This window comes from Peromyscus eremicus, chromosome 3 (genome assembly GCF_949786415.1).
Source record: "Peromyscus eremicus chromosome 3, PerEre_H2_v1, whole genome shotgun sequence".
Classification (NCBI taxonomy): domain Eukaryota; kingdom Metazoa; phylum Chordata; class Mammalia; order Rodentia; family Cricetidae; genus Peromyscus; species Peromyscus eremicus.
This window is the reverse complement of record NC_081418.1, coordinates 56,518,192-56,540,462: the sequence shown is the minus strand read 5'-3', so window position 1 is coordinate 56,540,462 and position 22,271 is coordinate 56,518,192. Positions and strand designations below refer to the sequence as shown.

The window sequence follows — 22,271 nt, the reverse complement described above, 5'->3', positions numbered from 1 at the left end:
AAAAAAAGGTACATACAATCCTTTTAACCAGATAGATTGGTAACATCTTTGATCTTTCCAAGTTACTCCCTGTACCCACGTGTCAGACAGTCCTGTTGGCTAGCATCTTCTACTGTATATCCAGACCTGACCATTTTTCACTTGTTCATAGCTATCACCAATCTAATCTGTTTCTGTTTACTAGGAATAATTGTACCATTCTCAAAACAACCTAAGGTCATCAAAAATATAAGATTCATCTGGTCCAACCCTGATCACTGTTCAAGACAATGCACTATCTCCTCAGTGCACCCCAATCCACACTCAACGCCTTTCCTAAACCGTCTGTACATTCCAGTTATATATGTGTTCACTGTTCTCTGAATACTAGAGAGGTTCTCTTGCATTTTCTCTGGGTGTGTCCACTCCCTGAAGCCTCTTCCACCTTCTTACTGCAGGCATTCTCTAACATCTCATTTTAAATCACAAATTTTCAGCACACTGCAAAGAACTTTCTAATCCTAAGGTGTTTTGGCTGCACATTGGTATTTCCATGCATCATTTCATCTGATCTAACAGAGAGTTGTTTATAGCTTCATATGTTCAAGACAATGCATAGTCTCACAGTGCCCTCATTGTAGCCAGAGACCTCTCTTTACCTGCACAACCACCCTTGTTTCATTTGGGGGATGTGAGTGGAATATTACAATGTCACTGGAGACAAGAAGTACTGTAGCCCTTGTGCATGTCATCATTAAATGTGTCCATAGGAATGTTAATCCAGTCAATGCATAAATGCATAGTTAGAAACTATTATTTCTCAGACTGAGAACACTTGAGTTGCATTAAAGCATACAAAAGCCATTTATCTTTGCCCTCTGAGAGCTCTACTAGGGTGACTCCAGTAATAGACAGGAAACTAAGAAAAGAAGTGGTTGGTAAGAAGTGATTAAAATCTGCTGGACAAGTGTGGTGAGGTAGGAAAGCAGAGTGGGATGAAAGGGCTCTAGGAAGCTCAACTAGAGGAGGGTCTGGAACATGTCGGAGAGGGCCAAAAACACCTGGTGGGAGGAGACTGGTAAAGTCCTCCAGAGTAGGGAACTCACTAAGAACTATATAAAAGAGTACACCAGAAATGAGCTATATAACAAGACACAAACCTATCAGCAAAAGGAGTATCTAGAAACAGAAGTTGTTAGTGTAACACAGGCAGGCAGACACACACACACACACACACACACACACACACACACACACACATACATCAAAGAAAATATTGCCCTGATTAGAAATTAGTTGAAAATTCATTGCAATGGGACAAGAGGAAATGATTAGGGTTAGAGAAATAATTGTCCTATATACTACTATGTACTAGTTTAGTGGAAATATTTTATCTTAGAAACATTTACACCTATTTTTAAAATAAATTTATTTATTTATTTTACAACCCAGCCAGTTTCCCTTCCCTCCTCTCCTCCCAGTCCCTCCCCCATGCCCCTCTATTCCCATCCCCAGTCCACTCCCCCTCAATCTCTGTCCAAGAAATGGCCAGTCTCCCATGAGTATCAACAAAACATGACATATCAGCTTGCAGTAAGACTAAGCACCTCCCCATGTATTAAGGCTGGACAAGGCAACCCAGCATGAGGAGAAGGGTCACAAAGGCCCATAAAAGCATGAGAGACAGCCCCTGTTCCCAATGTTAGGAGTCCCACAAGAGGGCCAAGCTACACAACTGTAACACACATGCAGATTATCCAGGTCAGTCCCATGCAGGCTCCCTGGTTGTCAGTTCAGTCTCTATGAACCCCCATAAGCCCAGGCCAGTTGATTATATGAGCTTTCTTGTGACATTTACACCTATATTTTCTATTAGTAGAAGCATTATTTAAGGGGATAGAAGCAGCAACATGTATAAAATAATGAAATAGAAAGATGAGGCTGTAGAAATCATGAAAATTATTACTAGAAAATTCCTATAGCAATCTAATTTAGCTGTATATTATACAAAACATTTGATTATATTATTTGACATCTCAAATCTGAGGTATGAAAAAGTACATTATGATGATAGTTTGAGTGTCAATCTGTAGAGGCCTCAGTGTGAAACCTAATCTGTAACACACTAACCTGGGTGTGGCTGTGAAAACATTCTGAAATGCCAGAGTGGTCAGCCTCTACAATCTGCTGGCTTTGAGAAAAGGGGACATTGTTTAATCAGGTGAGATCCCTTAAGGCCACAAGCAGAGGTTCTTGACATGGAAGTTAGAGTAGGTGTCTATTAACAAGACAACCACAGATGTGATGTGAAATGACAACTTTAGAATGCAAAGCACATGGAACCATTGGAGGTGGGGGCAACCTCAGTTGTTTGGGGATTGAGGTAATGCCACCTCTTCAGTCATGTGATGTTTCAAGCATCATCTGTAGGCTCTTAGTTATACCCAGCATTGTAATCCCTCTAGATATAAATGAACGAAAGTAGAGTCTCAGTTCTGTAATAGAAGAGTTGAAATCAAAGCATATTTGGAAGCAAAGTCTGGGGATTTGGAAATGCAGGCTTAGAAAATGTTAAATCTATTGCGTATTATTTCAACCAGCAAAGAGAAAATGGAACATTGATCCAGTTTAAGGACTTAAATTCTCAGGAAAGTCCCCATATTTGTTTTGAAGGTGTTTCCTAAGAGATCCTTTCAAGTGTAAACCTGTAAACTTGCCCAGCACTTACCTGATAAATGTGGGGGAAATTTCTTGATGATAATGAGGTATATATGCACAAACCCATGGTACTAAGGAGGTTCCTTGAAGCATTCTTCCTTGCTATACATGGTAATTGATAAATATTATACAAACATACAGACACAGTATAACATCAAGATGACTCAATTTCTTTTTTGCATATGTCTCATGTGATATGCATGCATGTTTGCATGTTTTTGAGCATTTATGTGTGCATATGCACATGTGGGATGCCAGAGGTTGATATTGGGAGTCTTCTTCACTCTTCATCTTATTCATTGAGGCAGGATTTCTCATTTGCAGCTAGATCTTATGAATTGACTAATTTGATGAGCCAGCTTGCTTTTGGGACCTATGCTTTCTAAACAGGCTGGAATTGTAAGCTAGCCATCAATGACACTGGACTTCTATATGAGTTCTGGGGATCTAGACTCTGGACCTCATGCTTATACAGTAAGTGCTTTATCCACTGAACCATTTCCTGACCCCAATTTATTCTTAATTATGTGTGTCCTAGCTTCACTTCTGTTGCTGTGATAAAATACCCTGAAAAAAAAAAAAAGCAAGTCAGAGAAGAAAGGAATCTACTTCAGCTACAATGCCAGGGAACAGTTCATCATTGTAGGGAAGTTGAGGCAGGGATTTCACAAAGGTAGTCATATCATATCCACAGTTCATGTCTGTGGGAGCCTGTTTTCAGGTTCCTTGTGACTTTACTCAGCAGGTCCGCATAGGGAAGATGATTAGGACCACCGGCCTGAGTGTAGGTGTCTGAGATGGTCTGCACTTGGCTGTGCTGGGGGGAGATCTTTTGCTCCACCCCTTGGCATCTCTATAAATACCCTGGGGCAGAGACAGTCAGGGCTTGTTGGAATAGGTTCCAGGCCCTCTCAAGGCTATCCTTTATTTTCTGTCTGTTTATCTCCACAATCTAAATCCTTCTATCTAATATTTCCTGCTGCTCGCACTCAAGAAAACTCTAGGGAACTATGGGTTTGGTGGGTAAACGCCCCACAAATGTCAGAGAGAAATAGTGAATACATACTTTCTTGCTTGTATTCAAGCTTGATTTCTCTGCTCCTACACAATTCTTATGCACCCTTAAGAACTCACTTATAAATAAGTTCTCTTATACTCTCTGCATAGGGAATGGTGCTGTTCACAGTGGGCTCCATCTTCCTACATCAGTGAACTTAGTTAAGGCAGTCACCCACAGAAATGACCACAGGCCAAACCAGTGTGGAGAATTTCTCATTTACACCTTCCCAAGTGATTCTAGCCTGTGTCAAGTGGACAATGAAAGCTAAGCATGACAATGTACTTATTTGGGAAAGGTGCTAATAAAGAAGGGTAAGGCAGATTTTAAGGGGCATTCCTTTGTCAGTGTGGTTTGTTCTCATCACTATTTTTATTTATGATAAAGGTCTCTAATACCTTCATTTCTTTTTACTATACTAGCTTCTTACTGCAGCAAAATTCAAAGTTAAAATTTAAATTCTGCTTTAGAAAACTTACAAAACCAAGGAGGCAGATTTCCACCCCTTGTCCCACAGCTTGGCTTTGCTCCAGTTGTTTGCTGACTCAGTCTCAGATACTTGCTGTTCTCTTCTCACCCACTCAATGTTGCTTCCTTACACCTGTAGATTCTTTCCTTACAATGATGCCTTTCCCTACTGTTTACCTTTTACTTGTTTTGTTTTACACAGAGACTTCTAACATTTAAGAGTAATGAGTTTGGATACTCTGATACACCAGTCTGGCTTCTCTCAGACACATTTTCTATTGATTCCCTTATATTTCTATATTTGGCACTATTTAGAGGTCACAAAGTTTCATTTGTAAATTTAGCCAACAGCAATCATTTCACCCCGTGGGCCCTAGGCTCTAGTTTTCCCTGATGGTGTTTGTTTGACTCTCCCCTTTAGCTATAGTTTCTTAAATGTGTGATTGATGTTTAACTCCTATAAGATCCATCTTTGAAAACACATAATAGAAAATCAGGAGTTGGGGGTCTGTTTTAGGAAATATGGCAACTAGAGAGTGTCATGATTTAAATGTAACATGCCCCCTATAAGTTCATATATTTGAATGCTTGGACTACAGCTAGTGGTACTGTTTTGGGATGCTGATGAACATTTGGGAGAGGAGGCCTTGCTGGAGCAAGTAGAATTCTAATGAACAGTCCTTGAGATTGCTCACCCATGCTTACTGTCTTCTCTCTGCTTCCTTGTCCAATGAGATATGAGCAAGCAGCTGTCATACGATCCTGCCTCTATAGCACTAGCTGGCCCTATGACTTCCCTGTTAGGAATGTCCTCAGGTTGTGAATAGAAATGAAACTTCCCTGTGTTCAATTTTGTCTGGTCATGTATTAAGTGACAGCACTGAGGAATGTAACAAATCCAGAGGGACTTACACAGCTAGCCTGTAGCTTATTATGTATGGGCTGTTTGTGTTGTTCTAAAAGGTATGCTAATATTCTAAGCTGGACCTGGGCATGTGGCCTAATTTGGAAATAGTGTTGTCATGGAGATATCCAGAGGATGATGAGGTAAGAGTGGCTAGGGTGGGCTCTAAACCTGCACCTGGTGTCCTTATCAGAAGAAAACAGACACAGACACTCAGAAGATTTGAAGATAGATGCAGACATGAAGGTCTATCACAGAAGGAGTACCAAGGATTGCTAAAAACTGTCACTAGCTATAGAAGTCAAAGACTCCTTGCCTATATCCTTCAAAGAGAACACAGATCTTCTGACACCTCATAACCTGGCTCTAAATTTCCTGTATCCAAACCTGAGAATAAATCACTACTGGTTGAGGTCACTGAGTTTGTGGAACCTTGTTACAGCAGCCCTATGAATCTAATACACACCACAAACTCCTTTCCCCAGACTTCCATTTTCAGATCACAGAAAAATATCATTTGATAAAATACTTCTGACTCCTGTGATTTTTGGAGTGAAACAAAACGAAGTTAGAAAACGAACTTCAGAGACCTAAAAAAAATATGATCCTAAGCCAGGTGCTTCCAAGTTATTCAAAAATTGTATAACAGGCCAGTTAACCCAGGGATTTCTAGGACTCCATCTAGAAGCTTTACAAATTTATAGTGCATGTAGGGTCCGTAAGGAATTTTCAGAGACTCAGATGTACGCAGGAAAGCTGGGATTATTTTATAGGTAAGGACCACAAGACCTGGGACAATCCTCCTAAATAAATCCAATAGGGAAATACTTCTTATTTGTACATATTTGCATATTTATCTAGTTAGCTACTTAACTTCTGATCTACTTCAGTGAGGGCTGAAAGACCAGTGTTACAGACTACCTGTGTACCCTCCTCAGAATTTACATGTGGAAATCTTATCGCCATCCCCACCATGGTACAAATCTGAGGTTGAGGGTCTCTGGGTAGTAGTTAGACCATGAGGGTGGAATCCTCTGGATGAGATTAGCTTCCTCATAAGAACAGACCTGGAGATTCTTTTATTCTTTCAACATCCTCCTAATCCTTCCTCCATCCTATACATTGTGAAGACACAATAAGAAAAGGACTATCTGAAAGTCAGGAAGACAGTCCTCAACAGACTACATCTAACAGCACGTTGATCTTGGATTTCTTGCTTTCAGAGAGAAAACTTGGGGAAAGAGATGTGGCTGGTTAAGCCAATCACTCGATGTAGCCCTGGTACTGTAGGTGGCAATGGCTAGACATGGATACTGGTGTGTCTAGATTAGAAACTAGAAATGGATGGACTTTCCCTCTATTAAACCTTACTAGTACCAGTACTATGAAACTCAGAAAGCTCTCCTGTACCATTGCCTCTTACATTTGGTACTTTCTTGTGAGCTGCATGCTCAGCCTATGCTCTTTAGACTTCCCCTTTTCCATACAAGCCAATGAAAACTTTCTTACCACAGCTGTTTCCTTTCCAATGAAAATGGAGAGGATATTAAAAATAATGGCCTAAGTAATGTTAGAAATTTAAAGTTGTACATATATAACCATGGGCCCTGGCTGATATCTAAAAAGCCTATTACCCAGTAATTGGTTGATAAATAAATATAATTGCTTCTTTTATTATTATCTCCATTATTAAAATTAATGAAGTGTTAAAGAATTTCAGTCGAAAGGTAGAGATAACAGCTAAATCATCTATGACCTCCTTTGCCGAAGAAATATCCCCAAAGATTGCTTTCTTTGTGATTTGCGTATTCTCATGCAAGAACAAAGTGAAGGAAGTGCATCATCAGACGCTTGACCTGTCCTAGAATTGCCAGTGAGCAGTCACAGAACTATGGGAGCACATCCTACCGGAAACAGTCAAGATGATGGAACACAGCCAGGAGCTTCACTTATTGTAAGCCTTTGCTTAGAGCTTTCATAGACTGGGAATGCCTTCATTCTTTATCCTTCCTTCTCTCCTACTTCTGGTAGCTGCTGTCTTTCAGAGGAATCTTAGTGGGGCAGGGTGGGCATTAATTCAGGTTCACCTGCATCCTGTTCTTGGCAACATATGTCTTAGAATCTCTTGAAGCTTATATTTGTGCAGTGTCTCAGTACCTAACCCTGTATGTTAATGTTCTAGCAGTTAGGCCTGAGATTTGGAGTTATTGCGATGTGTTTTTTATGCACTTGGAGGACTCAGTTCATGAGGATATGATTTAAAAAAAAATCATGATTCTACACTGGCAGTGTATCTTAAAGGCAGAACAAAGGCTCAAGAGGAAGTCAATATCCTCCTGACGGGGTTTTGAAAACTCAAATCTATAAAGCAATAAAGTACAGCACACCACATCCTGTAATCTATATCACAAATGTGAGGCTCCAGCAGTTTGTCTATCCACTGGACTGAGATGGATAGGAGCTACTCTAGGCCTTTGGTGACCTCATCCATGGCAAACAGCCTTCCAGATAGGAGATTAGTGGAGACTGTCTAAAGCTTTTCCGCTGATAAATGCAATCCATGTACTATGACAACCATGGGAACTCTTGGCCCAAAGCTGATTATGTTCAACACACACTTGGAGGGAAACTAGTATTTGAATGAGTGGCTTTGTTTGTGTCAATCAACTCCATTCCTTCACTCAGAAGACATCTTGTCCCACTTTCATTGACTCACCAAATATTCACTGAGAACCTTTAAAATGCACTACAAACACCCCCAAACTATCATGGATTAGTGACTCAGGACGAACTCAGAACTTGTCGAAGTCATCCCTCCACAGTGGTAGAAACTCCCCATCTAGGAGCATTTGATCTTATATTCAGGAGTCAGTGGCTTCCAGAACATGTGTTTCTTCTTCCACACAATTTAAAATCAACTGCTTATATTTTCTATTTTATAGAGTTTACTAATTCATTTATAAATATTTATTTGCTGTCTGTTATATTCCAGGAAGTTCTTTAGGACTAGGAGATAGGGCAGAGAACTTGACAGACAAGATAAGTGCTCTTAGATGGAATTACTCTAACAACTTCAGGAAAATAAGGCACACATACAAGATTGGAATATATATTCATATAAACACAAAGTATTTACTAAGGTTTAGGAGAATTTTCTATACAATGAGTGACCAATCTGTAGTTGAAGTCACTGATTCTAGAAGAGAGTGTTATGTAAATTACACAGACTCTCATGCTTTATGCTTTGAAGATTTGAATCAAAGGGTAGGTAGGATGTCACCACATAAATAGCATTTTTGTGAAGCAGCAATTTCTTTAACCTTTTAATTCAATGGAATGACACATAGCTTTTTCTTTATCCTAAAATCTATCAGGTTCCTTGGATTAAATACAAGTACTTTATACACTCTTGGAAACCCTTTTCTTTTTTAAAGTAAAGTATTGGCTAACTTAAATCACGGCTTTCCTACCTCCAAAGAAGTACTTCTCGCCAGTCTTCACTTGAAGAGGACTATTGGTCCGAACTGCTGATGCTTCGTCTCCATCAATGGTAAGAACTGCAAAGTTTTCCTTGGCCAGAAAGCGAACCTCATGCCACTGTCCATCATTCAGCCCAGAGCCTGGGAGGTAGAAAAGGAAAGTTTCCTAAGTTGGTTAAACATAGTTTTTAAACATTACAGTACAGTGATTTCATTGAAAACCCACAATTATATTACCTTTACAGAATTTAATTTGATGTTTGGATAAATTTGTACAAAACAGGGTATTTACAGAAATTTAACTATTATCTTCCTTATTTGGGTAATTCATTTGAAGTGAATTCCTTGTCATTTTGGAATATGTACATATTAACATTTGTTTGTAGTCATTCAGGGAATTCATGTGCCTGAAAGGTACACAGTTTCAGTTTGATAGGAATAAATACAATATTTTCAAAGATTTTATTTTTATTCTAAAATATTATGTTTTTGTGTGGGTATGGGATAATGTGGAGGAGTGTGCCTCTGAATGAGAGTATCTATAGGGCAAGAAGAGTATGTAGGAAATCCTAAAGGTAGAGTTATAGGCAGTTGGGGGCTATCTCTTGATTTGGATGTTGGGGAGCAGAACTGTGGGACTCTATAAGAGTGGTATATGCTCTTAACCAATGAGCTATATCTCTAACCCTTAAACAATTTTTAATACCAACAGAGTTAGGGATTTAAAAGTGAATGTTTTATATATATATTCATCTACAAAAAACATAATGCTGCTTATGTTTTGCATTATCTATATTTCCTTAACATTTTAGATGGTTCTTCCCTCTATCAAATTGAAAAGCATAATATAACAGAATCTTATAGAAAACACAATTAGAATGTAATTGGGATACTTGCAGGAAAGAATGATTTGAACAAAGTCATTTGGGAAGAAATGAAAAACTATTTTAATTTAATAACTTAGTTTCCAGTTTTAGCGTTGTTAGGTTCCATTCTGAGATAAAAGCAGATTTATTGTGTTGATTTAATATCTCCCTTAATTTTATAATTTTAAAATCTTTTAATGTAATGGTTTTTTTCCTCAATAGCCACATCTACATAGTACAGTTTATAGAAATTAAGTACTAAGGAAATGATTCTGTGTGTAGTTGAACATGCTAATTAAGCACTGATCATCATGGGATATAAGATTATCTGCTCATCAAACCAGGCAGTATGGTAACTGACTAGGTTATATTTCAGCAAAGAAAAGCAACCAAACAAACCCAGGATGCCCACATCCCAAATTTATACTTCATTGTTTCTTAACACATTCTCTAGGCAGGCAACATTCTTCTGTTCAGCATGTGTTCATTTCACTGTAAATGATTAGTTGCTAACAGAAGAGCAGACAGTAGACGAGAGTATTTGTGGGGAGTGTCAAGAGCACTAGGAGAAGTCCAAGAGGTTTGATTTGACCTTGAAAAGGTCAATGCTATGAAAGAGGCAGGGGTGTTGTTCCCATCTTTTCTGGATGCATAATCTGGAGTATACAGGGAGGAGTTCCCTGAAGATGCACTTCAGTTTCACAAAAGGAAGAGAAGATAAGGCAATGAAGATGTTTAAAACTAAAATCAGAGTAAATCAATGAAACACAGATGAAAGGTCTAAGCCCTTAATCATTTAATGCCAGGAGTCGGCAAACCATAGTGTGTGGGCCACAACCAACTTGTGTCCTCTTTTTTTTTTTTTTTTTAATGAGATAAGGTTTCTCTGTGTAGTTTTGGTGCCTGTCCTGGAACTCACTCTCTAGACCAGGCTGGCCTCGAACTCACAGATCTGCCTGCCTCTGCCTCCTGAGTACTGGGACTAAAGGTGTGTGCCACCACCACCCAGCTGTCCTCTTGTTTTTACACAAAGTGTGCATTGAGAATGGCTTTTATATTAGTAATTGGTTGAAAAGAAATTGAAAAAGAAAGAATACATACAACTTAGTCTGTATTAGAGATGAAAAATTTCATGATTCAAAGTTTAGTGTCCATATAAAGTTTTATGGGACTACATTTAAGTCCACTGGTCTGTAGGTCACTGGCCTGACAATAACTGAGACAACTGTCACAGTCATTAATGTGGCCACTATGCCCAGATATCGACTCTGTGGTTATTCCCATTAAGAACATCAACTAACTGTGGAGCCATACCCTCCACAAAAATGCTATTTTAAAGAAAAAAAATGATCCTAATTGGAACTTAGAAGATAGTCATATGGCTATAGTATTTACTCATAATAAATACTAGTATAAACAAGGACATCTCATACTTTCCATCAGGAGTAAAATCTGAATTTAGGGGTTTAAACACATTTTATTGCAGTGGAGAAGAATACAAATTGTTCTTAAGGAATCACTAGGAAATAATTATCAAATTATTAAATATAAAGTATAAATCAATGTATATACATAACACATGAAACATACAAATGTGTACATACAGTCAACAAAAATGTCTGTATTCACACACTTCGATAGAGTATTCTTAGTGTACACACATGCAAGCAGCCACTTGGATCACACCATACCCTCTAGATTATGTACCTAGATATCAACCTAGAGTGTTAAATTGTCCCCTCAATGCTTTTCTAGCTTCTGTCCTTTCCATTTCAGTCTGAAGTCCCCATAAAGTGGTGTAATCCTCTCTTGAAAATGTAAGCAGGTTCATGACATTTCCCTTATGATAATTTTCTGTTGCTTCTGGGCTCAGTAACAGCACTGGCCAAAGGCCTAATAGTGACAGGGGTGTCAAGTGTCCCATCTGGAATGCCTTCTGTGTGCTGTCTGCATGGTTTTACTCCCTCACTACAGCCTCTGCAAATGCATTGTATACAGGGATTTCATAATCCTGTGTGTGAAATGACATTTTCCCCATCTCCTGACAGCACTCTTTTTATGAACTTTATTTTCTCTCAAACAACTGCTAGTGATTAAGTCTACTTTGTCTTCAATTATTTGTTCCTTTGTTTGTTTCTCCTACTTTTAAAGAAAGATGGATCTATGCTTCTTTTATGCATATGAGTATTGTGCTTGCATGCATGTATGTACTCTATGAGTGTGTAGTGTCTGTAGAGTCCAAATGTGAGCATCATATTCTCTAGAACTGGAATTACAGGTGAGCCACCAAGTAGGTCCTGGGATTCAAACCATGATCCTCTGAAAGAGTAGCAAGTGCTCTTAACTACTCCCTCATCTCTCCAACCCGTTGTTTTTGATAAGTTTTCTGATATTAGAATATTTCTACTATTTTATTGCTTGTTTAAAATGCATTTCAAACAGTATAATGCACATATTAGGTGTGAAAGAATAATTGAATGAATCTGAGAGTGACCAAAGGAACAGGAGTCTGGCCTTTGAAATGTCATGGATAGTCATGCTGAAGATGAGGCAACAAGAAGTGGAAAGCAGCAGATGCTTCACTGGCCATGGCTTTTATGCTTGAGACAGTCATATGCATAGGGATGGAGTAAGAAGTAAGTCTGAGAGTAAGCTGAGAGTAAGAAGTAAGTCCTGTAGATGAAATTTTATTCTTGTTAAGTAGTCTATTTCAATGTTAATACATCTTCTTGGGAATTTGTTCTGTCCCAGCACCCATAACTGACATTCCAGTTACTTAATGAAACATGTTCTATCTTCCAGCATGCCAGCTTCAGCCTACCCTCAGACATTGCAATGACTTCTGATGATGTGGAAAGTGGAGTGTCTGGCCATAGGAATTCTGTAGGTTAGGGGCAGTGGTCACTGCTCTCAGGAAATCCCCAGGGGATTGGATCTAGCTATCACAATACCAAACACGTTATCAAAGAACCACTTTTGTGACTTTTGTACCTTCCTGTCCTACCTCTCTCTCTTTGTATGTTCTGTACCAATATAAAATAGTATTTTTGTCCCCAAATTCTTATAGGTCCATATCATTTTTTTATAATGATAGGTAACTTTATATTATAATTTCTCATTGTAAAAAAAGAAGGGGGCATGTTACTCTATGTTCTTTCTAGAACAAGACAACTATCGTCCCCACATCATTTAATCTTAGTGTTTTATCTTCCTGTCCACACAAAAACTGGCAAATAATTCTTTAATTCTTTTCTTCTAGTCTTTCAAATATTCATGAAAAGCAATGCAAACAAAGTCTCTGCTGTAAAATTACTATGCAGATGCAGTCTGATTCTTAAATTAAAATCAGTTAGCTGTCAGATAGCAATAGTGCATCCCGAAACATTTCCTTCTTGAGTAGGTCCCTTTGGGTTCTCCTGCACAATTAATGTCACAAAGAATGTATTTTCACACTCACATTTGCCTTCCAACCAACAAATGGGACGTGATGTGAGTTAACTGTAAGAGCATATGGTTTTGAGTTTCGTCTTTACATTTTATTGAATCCTTCCCTGAAATGAAGTTTGGGGACACAGGTCTCAAGGACACCATTATTAGAAATATTCAATCACAAATTCAAACACAAGCCTACGGACTCATTCAGGCAGAGAAGTCATATATTTGTAACTGTTCTAAATGGAAGATCAAAAAGCTTTTCAGAAAAATTCCTGTGAAAACTGCATCGCAAAACTGAATTATAAGTGTGACATCACCACCTGTATTGTTCACAACAAAAGGCCTATTATTCTAATCAGATTAAAAATGAAAGGTTATTTTATTTTTCTCAAGGAACTTAATTAGCAGAGAAATTGGACCTCAGATTTCAGGAGCTTTGTTGACAGCCAACCTCTCCATATCCAAGTTTAAACTGTAGTTTCTACTCATTTTAATTCCAATTATTATTTGGAACATTTACTGTTAATCATCAATAGCTATGCCTCAGTGATCTTTGAAAGGAAGGGGTCCCTGAATATAATGAAATTCATTCTCAGCATAGTCAGGATGACCAAATTGCTCAAAATAAAATGTACTGTTTTTTTTCTATTTTCTTTGTCCAAATGTTATAAAAAGTAATAGCCTAAGGGCTTTCTCCAGAGAGAAATCCAATTTATGATCTCTGCATATGTGCGTATTTATAGATATACTATTCTGAGTTCTGTGGGCTAACCATGCTGACAAGTACTTTACTTGCATTCCACTCACTTACACTTCATAAAATCTTTAAATATTATTATCTCCCATATATACCAGAGAGACAAAGTTTAATAAATGTAAGCCTCCAATAGTTGGTAAGTGGTAGAGCTTTGAAATGAGCTTCAGTTATGTTTCTCAAGGATACCAAATTATTTTGAGATTGTCCTGCATGGTATATTTTGTCAGCTTGACATAAGCTATGGTCATCTGAGAAGAGAGAGCCACAGCTGAGAAAATGTTTCCTTAAGGCCAGCCTGTAGGCAATTTTTTTGTGGGGCATTTTCTTGATTAATGATTTATGTGAGAGGGCCTAGACCATTGTGGGTGGTACTACCATGGGCAGGTGGTCCTATAGTGTATAAGAAAGCCTACTGAGCAAGCCATGAGGAACAAGCCAAATAAGCAGCATTCCTCCCTGGCTTCTGTTCTAGTTCCTGCCTCTAGGTTCTTACCGTGAGTTTCTGCTCAGACTTTCTTTGATGACAGACTGTAATGTGCAAGTTTTAAGCCAGATACACCTTTTCCTCCCCAGGTTTCTTTTAGTCATGGTGTTTTATCACAGCACTGAAAATCCTAAGTCAGAGGTCAAACAAATTTAAAAGAAAACCAATAACAAACACTTTATATATTTCTTGACCAATCAGAGTGGTAGTTCACATACCATTCCATTTCCATTGTATCTACAGTGATCTGTGTTCCATGAAAAGCCTCCTATATCATTTAGGATAGAAATAAACCCAAGTACCATCCATCTCACCTGCTAACCGTCAATCATTTTGCTCTTGTATTTCTGCAGTGTTGGAATATTATATGTACAATGTGTCTTTCAATATACTTATATTGATGTTTTCACTTTTTTATTATTAAGAATTTTTCTATTTATTTTACATACCAACCACAGATATCCTTCTCCTTCCTCCTCCTGACCCCTAGCCTTCACCCCCAACCGACCCCCCCATTCCCACCTCCTCCAAGGCAAGGCCTCCCACGAAGAATCAGCAGAACCTGGTACATTCAGTTGAGGTGGGACCAAGGCCCTCCCACTGCACCAAGGCTGTGCAAGGTGTCCCACCATAGGCACTGGGCTCCAAAAAGCCTGCTCATGCAGCAGGGATGGATCCTGATCTGGTAGGGGGCCCCTAAACAATTCAGGCTAAACAATTGTCTCACCTATGCAGAGGTCCTAGTCCAGTCCCATGGGGGCTCCACAGCTATTGGTCCACAGTTCATGAGTTCCCACTAGTTTGGCCTGGTCATCTCTGTTCGTTTCCCCATCATGATCTCTATGTCTGTTGCTCATAGAATTCCCAATGTTTTCACTTTTAAAAAGTATTTTGGATGAAAATTTTATAGTACAGGCTAGATGAGGAAATTTTAGGACCTTTTCCCTTGGGCATATTTTAAAAACCCCACAAGTATTTGTATAAATCAGCTCCATATTGTGTGACACTTAGAGTAAAGAGATTTTATATTTATTCTTCCATTTTATCATGAGTGAATTCATGACCTTGATTCTGCTGTGCTGGTTTGCAGAGCTGAGTTGATAATACAGACCTTGGACTTCCAAATAGCAGCATTTCTACTTTTTAGATTTCAGCCATCTGTGTTCAGGTGAAAGTGGAAAGGATGCCAAAGACTTTGCTCATGTCCCTCTACCTGTAACCATTCCTTCTGCTGCAAGTGAACATTAACAACACCATATTAAACAGGGACTAAGAGAAAATTATGGGACTTCTACAACCTTTCTCTAAAATATATTTATTTTTCCCCTTTCCTGGGCTTCTGTCATTTTGAAAAAGATATGCAAAATCATTTCTGTGTAAGAGAAGAAACAATGGATCATCCTTTTATTTACTTATTAGTTAAGTATATGTGCTTATGTCTGAATATGTGTCCAATGTATAGAGGAGCCCTTGAGGTAAGTCAGAAAAAGACATCAGATTTCTTGGGCCTGGAGTTATCAGGTAGTTGTTAGTTATCAGGTAGGTGCAAAGAATTGATTCTGGGTCCTCTGCAAGAGGAGTAAGCATACTTAACCACTGAGGCACCTCCCTAGCTCTATAGACAGAGTCTTCTTAAAGTATCTACAAAATTAATAATATTTCTAGGTAATTTTTCATTCAAATTAAATGGAATAACAATGAATTTTATGTGTAGTCAGAAGTTTTCCTGTGTCCTGCCTAGTCCTGCAGCCGCTCAGACCCAAATAAACACACAGAGGCTTACATTATTTTTAAACTATATGGCCCAATGGCTCAGGCTTCTCACTAGCTAGCTATTGCATCTTAAATTAACCTATTTCTATAAATCTATACTTTGCCATGTGGCTTGTGGCTTACCACTACTTTACATCTTGCTTCTCCTGGTGGTGGCTAGCAGTGTCTCCTCTACTCTGTCTTTCTCCTTCCTCCATCTCTAGGTGGAATGTCCTGCATAACCTTATTCTGCCTAACCATTGGCCAAACAGCTTTATTTATCAACCAATCAGAGCAACACATATTCACAGCATACAGAACGACATCCCATCACTTAAGAGTGCTTGAAAATAAATATATAAAATTATCTCAGAATGTAAGAGTTTAGTAATTAATGTGTAAGATTCATATTTAAAATAAACACTAAATGCTTATTTAGTGATAAACCAATTACTATTCAAGTTATTATGAAAACTTTATAAAAAGGAAACTTATTAATAAATATTATTAAATCTGCCCTTCTTATTCATTGTTAAAGACGTATTCTTCTACCCATCATCCTAAAGCTAATGAATCTCTAAAACATATGAAAACCCATCCAAGTGTGTGTGTGTGTGTGTGTGTGTGTGTGTGTGTGTTCATGCATGTGCATGTGTGTATGTGCTTATGTGTGTATGCATGTGTATGTGTGTGTGTTCATGTGTTTGTATGTAAGCTATGGTACATGTGCACATGCGTGTGTTATGTAACTGGTATATGTGTGGAGGTCAGAGGACAACTTTTGGAGGTCTGTTCCCTTGCTCTATGGGATTCAGGGGCTTAACTCATGTCATCAAGTTTGCAAGGCAAGTGTTTTTCCATGCTGAACCATCTTACTGGCCTAGAAAAAGAACTTCCTAAATTATTAAGATATTATTACAAACACAGTAAATATTAAAGGCATTTCATATAGAACACTAAAAGTTTACATAGGCATGCTAGTAATATGTATTTATTTATCTTAAGATTGCCTTGTCTTTGGGTTGCATTTATATTCAAGCACACATACAATAAGCCCCATAAGAGACTGACAGAAATGAACCCAGGGGTATCTGGTTCTCACTTTCATCACCAAAAGACTCAAATGATAGGCAAGAATTTGGACTCAAGTCAGATGTCTGCATTCAAGTCTCAATTCTTCTTATTCTTCTTCTTTTTTTTTTCCCAAGACAGGGTGTCTCTGTGTAGTTTTGGTGCCTGTCCTGGATCTCGCTCTGGAGACCAGGCTGGCCTCAAACCCACAGAGATCCTCCTGGCTCTGCCTCCTGAGTGCTGGGATCAAAGGCATGCACCACCACCGCCTGGCTCAAATCTCAATTCTGTTGACATGATAACTGTGCCTATTGCCTGTCAACCTTTTCATAGTGCTGCTGGAAGAAATGTACAGATGGTCATTGACTTGTGATGGTGCAACTTAAGGGTGTTTTATTTTATAATGGTACAAAAGCAATATGCATGTGTTAAAACTTAACTCTGACCTACTCTAGGTTTCGTGATACCATCCTATCTCCTGATGCTTAGCAAAGGTACAGATCTATAGCTCCCAGACATTCCCATTCCCATGAGATGAATGACTGACATCTCACTGTGCTGGGTTGCTAAGCTGTGATGTATAGTAGGCAGAGGCATTTAACGCACCATCAACTTATATTTTCAATTTGCAGTGGGCTTATAAGAATATAGTTTTGTCATAAATTGAGATGTGCCTGCATATATTATCATTTGGAAGAGTACCTGATACAGAATTAGCTCTTAACACATTTAAGTTTTGTCTTTTTATCTTTAAATTTTAAGCTTGGTTGTTGTACTTTCATTCAGGAAATATCAATCATTATAAAATAAGGAAGATGTTAGTTTTTATGAACAAATACATTCCTATTACATAAATTAAATAGTGCAAGGTCAGTAGTAAGGAGCTGGCTGACTTGAGAGGGTATCTAGACATATCTTGGCTACTATCCTGGTTAACAGCTGTGGAAGCCAATTCTGAGCTATACACCAAAAATTATTCTCCCTCCTTTATAGCTGTTTTCTTTCCCATCCTTGAAAGAGGTCAATTATGCTAGATTATTCAATGTTAAGTAGTTTTGAATAAGGTGAAATATTTCCAAAAGTGTAATCCATTACAAAGGACTTCTCATTGTGAAGAGTGTGAAGGAAAATAGAACACACATTTTCCAAAATATTTTTTTTTGTTTTAAAAATAGATACTATTGCTATTTCAATTACAAACTCACAGTAGCTACAGAAATATAAAAGAATATGTCCATCAGCAGTGAGGCATGGTTGGTGGAGGATCAGGGCTCTCACCTCTCACTGATGAATTCAGGGAATAGTTTTCAGTTGCATACTCACCAATGATCCCACCAGGTTTCAAAGGGCATTTACAACCCAATGTACATATTGATGGCCTTGGTTGAGCTAAATGGACCACAAAACAAAACTAAGCATCATAATCCTGGGAAGGGACTGGAAGTTATTGGTAGGTATATGGAGAAGATAAAAGAAGATGTAGAGAAAGAGTAATCAGAGAACATTGCATGTATGTATGAGACTGTCAAGCAACAAGATTAATCAATGAACACACATACAGAAACACACGTATCTACTGTCTAAGTTAGGGTTTGTGTTTCTGTCATAAAACACCATGCTCATAAACACTTGGGGTTGGCAGGGCTCATTTCAGCTTACAACTCTCAGACCACACTCCATTGCTGATACAACTCAAGGCAGGAACCCAAACAGGGCAGGAACCTGGAAAAAGGAGCTGGTGCAGATGGAGGAACACAACCCTGGAGAAGTGTGGCTTACTGACTTTCTCCTCATGGCTCACTTAGCCTACTTTCTTGTATCCTCCAGAATTGTCAGCCCAGGAGTGACACTGCCCACAGTGATCTGCACCACACTAGATCAGTTGTCAATGAAGAAAATACACCACTGGTTTGCCCAGAGGACAATCTGGTAAGGCCGTTTTTCTCAATTGAGATTCTCTCTTTCAAAATGACTCTAGCTGTGTCAAGTTAAAATAAAAAAAAGATAGCACATCTGTCTTTCTGTCTATCTATCTATCTATCTATCTATCTATCTATCTATCTATCTATCTATCTATCTATTTACCTACCTACCTACCTACCTACTTACCTACCTATCTACCTAAGAGTGTTGTATGAGTTTTGACTTAATCCTTGAATCAGATTATTTGGAGTTACTTTATGCTGTATGTATTCAGTTACTTAGTAATTCACAAAACAAAAATTTTCAACTGCATATTAAAAAGTGAATTATTTTTTAACCAAGTGAGGTTTAACTTAAAGCCAGTGTTTTCCAAGGCATATTCCAGCTTCTGTCATTTTTTTCCATGCAGTAACTAAATTGTTTAGTAATATCTTCTCCAGCACCTCCCTAACATATAATTGTTAGAAAAACTTGTTTCAGATGCAAATATAAAATGTTAATGAAGTGCATTCTATCTGTGCTGTTGTCAAAATGGTATTATTTTTAAAGTAGGACTCTTGAGGTGGGTGGCTTGATTGAACAAGGAGAAACAGATGTTGTACTTATTAGAGACAAGAAGAAAATACTGGCTTAATGAATATTGAAAAAATAAAGTATTTAAAATATAGTCACAAAGTAAGATGTAACATCTGTTGGAAAATGATTCAAATAAAATTACAGTGACAGGCTTTTCAGGCTTTGGCTTAATATTCAGTTTTGAGAGGAGCATTCCCGAGGCTGTGAATCTCTCTTTAGGCCATTACAGAGTTCTATGAGGTAATAATAACATATCTTATAATTCCATAGGCCAGGAAGAAAAAGAAATCAGCATTTCTGTGTGCATATCATATACTTCCTACATTCTCTATGTAAATCTCATAAGGAAATCGATCTAATTCATTGCTAGGTTTCATTTGCCAAACCAAAGCGCCTTAAAAAGAAAAACAGACCATAGTAGAGCCAAGCAAAGTGCATTATAAGGAATGCAGGCAGGCATGGATTACTTCTATTTAGTTTTTACTTATTTTATTATATCTGTGCGTTGAACCTAGGACCTTGAGCATCTGTCCCAAGTCACATCTCTAGCCTTGTTTTTGTTGTATATTTGGAGACGGGTGTCACTAATTTGCCCAGGTTACTTTGAATTCACTCTGTAGCCCAGCTGGCCTTGAACTTGTGATTCTCCTGCCTCAGCTTGCAGAGTAGCTGGGATTATAGGTCCTGCAAGGTATGTATTTTCCGAACAGACTCTTCAAATTCTTTCCTATGAATCATAAAGGTAGAAGGTCGATTTGGAACACATCTATGTTCTGAAAGGACCACTCGAATCTAAGCTTAACATGGATGTACTGGGTAGAGTATGGCACATGAGATTTTCTGTGCGACACTTAACCTGTGAGACATGAGGAATCTTCTACCCCCACATCTCACTCTCCCTGCAAGGTCTCACTATGAATCTCAGATCAGCTTCTAATTCATAACATTTTACTTCAGCCTCCTGAATGCTGCAACTGGGATTTTAGGCATGAAAACAATGCTTCATTTTAATATGAGATTCTTAGGTAGAGTCTCCTTTCCAGATCTCCAGAATCCTCTGAGGAAGAATGAACTTGGGTTGGCAGTTCTTGGCTTGTCTGCACACTAGCCTGCTTTTAGGTGTTTCCTGAGTTCTCCACTGTCACATCAAAATTACTACTGAGAAGAAATTAAGAGCTGATAAGTGGAAACTTTAATCACAACCCCTGTCATGCATCTTTGCATAAATAGACAGGAATGTGATAAAATTTATGAAGAAATGCAATGAAACCCCTTAAATACTTGAGATAATAAGAAAAAGGAAAAATGAGCAGATTTATTATTTATTCATGATGAAGTTCTGCTAATCCAGAAAAATCAGAGACAGAGGTTTCCACATGTGTTTAACTGTCTTTTGACAAACACACTAATGCAATTCAAGAGAAGTGAAGTATGTTTTTTTTTTAGATTCCTTTCTTTTTTCCCAAATAGTGTGCTGAATTTACTGTTTAAATCTAGAGAAAGTGTACATTGATTTCTACTTTATACAACAGTACACACACAAAAAAGCCCTAGGTGGATTTTAGACCTAGACACACAAGCCTAATTGGTAAAGTTTCTAATAGAATATTCTTTAGGCCTTGGGTTGGCAGAGATTTCCCAACAGATATCAAATTCAGCTGATAGATTGTGCACCATCAAAATTCAAAATTCGGGGGGAGAAAGAAACTGGGAGGACATATCTGCAACGCATACATCTGAAAGTGGAATGACTGAAATATGCTAAAAATGCTTGCAAATCAGTGACATGGAAAGCCAAACTGTACACAGGTCATGCCACAAATGAAAATGAAATGTAAACACCCTCACAGACGTGAAACAGTACTGGATCTGATTCATTATTAGGAAAATTAGTGCTATTCAATTTCCCATTCATTTTAGTGCTTGAAAATTAAACATGCTGTCTAGGATCTAATGCCCCTTGCACTTTCATTCATTTCTGGGGTGAGTATCAAACCAAACTATACAATCATTGGGAGGTATGGCCGTTTTTAAACAAAACTGAACATACTGATATTATGGGTCAACAAGTGCTATTCTAAATATTTATCCATCAGAATCAAAGTGTATGCTGCCAAAGTACTAACAGGATTGTTTCCACAGTTTCTCCTCATAACAGCCCCCAAATAGAAATACTTTTATATTTGGAAAGTACATTTACAAAAAAAAAAAAAAAAAAAAAAAAAGGAAATGCTATACAATGAAAAGAAGGGGCTAGTGGCACAAGGGCAGAATGGATATGTTTTTTAATTGTGATGCATGAAAAAGATGTAGATTTTCAAAATAGAATACTGTGAGGCTGCAGAGATGACTCAGGGTTAAGAGCACATGCTGCTCTTCCAGAGGACTTGGGTTCTGTTTCCAGCACCCGCATAACAGCTCACAGCTGTTTGTAACTTTCATTTTAGTAGAGGGGGGCTAATGCCCTCTTCTGGCTTCAGCAACACCAGGCACACACACAGTGCACCTGTAATGCAGGCAATAAGTGCATATGTGCAAATAAAATAAATATTTTGAAAAACAGCGCATGACATAAACTTTTAGATGGAACAGGCTAGACTAATCTGTGGTGGTAGAATCCCAAGTGTAGGAGCCAACAAGTTGGCTCAGCAGGTCAAAGTCGTTGTCACATAAGGGAGGCAGCCTGAGGTTGATCCCTGGGACACACATGAAGGTGGAAGGACAGAATCTGTAGAGAGCCGTGCTCAGCCGCACCTCAAAGGTGGGGCCGGCATCCAGCTTCCGCCTTCCCGATGGCAGGTG

At 38.3% G+C, this 22,271-nt stretch overlaps 1 protein-coding gene across 1 annotated transcript in view; it reads right to left on the bottom strand.

Moving 5' to 3' along the window:
• Cntnap2 (contactin associated protein 2) overlaps positions 1 to 22,271 on the bottom strand; it is a 1,432,736-nt gene that overhangs the window by 955,827 nt on the left and 454,638 nt on the right. Inside the window, exon 9 of the mRNA XM_059257035.1 lies at positions 8,597 to 8,746. Coding sequence (XP_059113018.1) covers positions 8,597 to 8,746 — 150 coding nt within the window. The remainder of the gene's footprint in view (positions 1 to 8,596; positions 8,747 to 22,271) is intronic.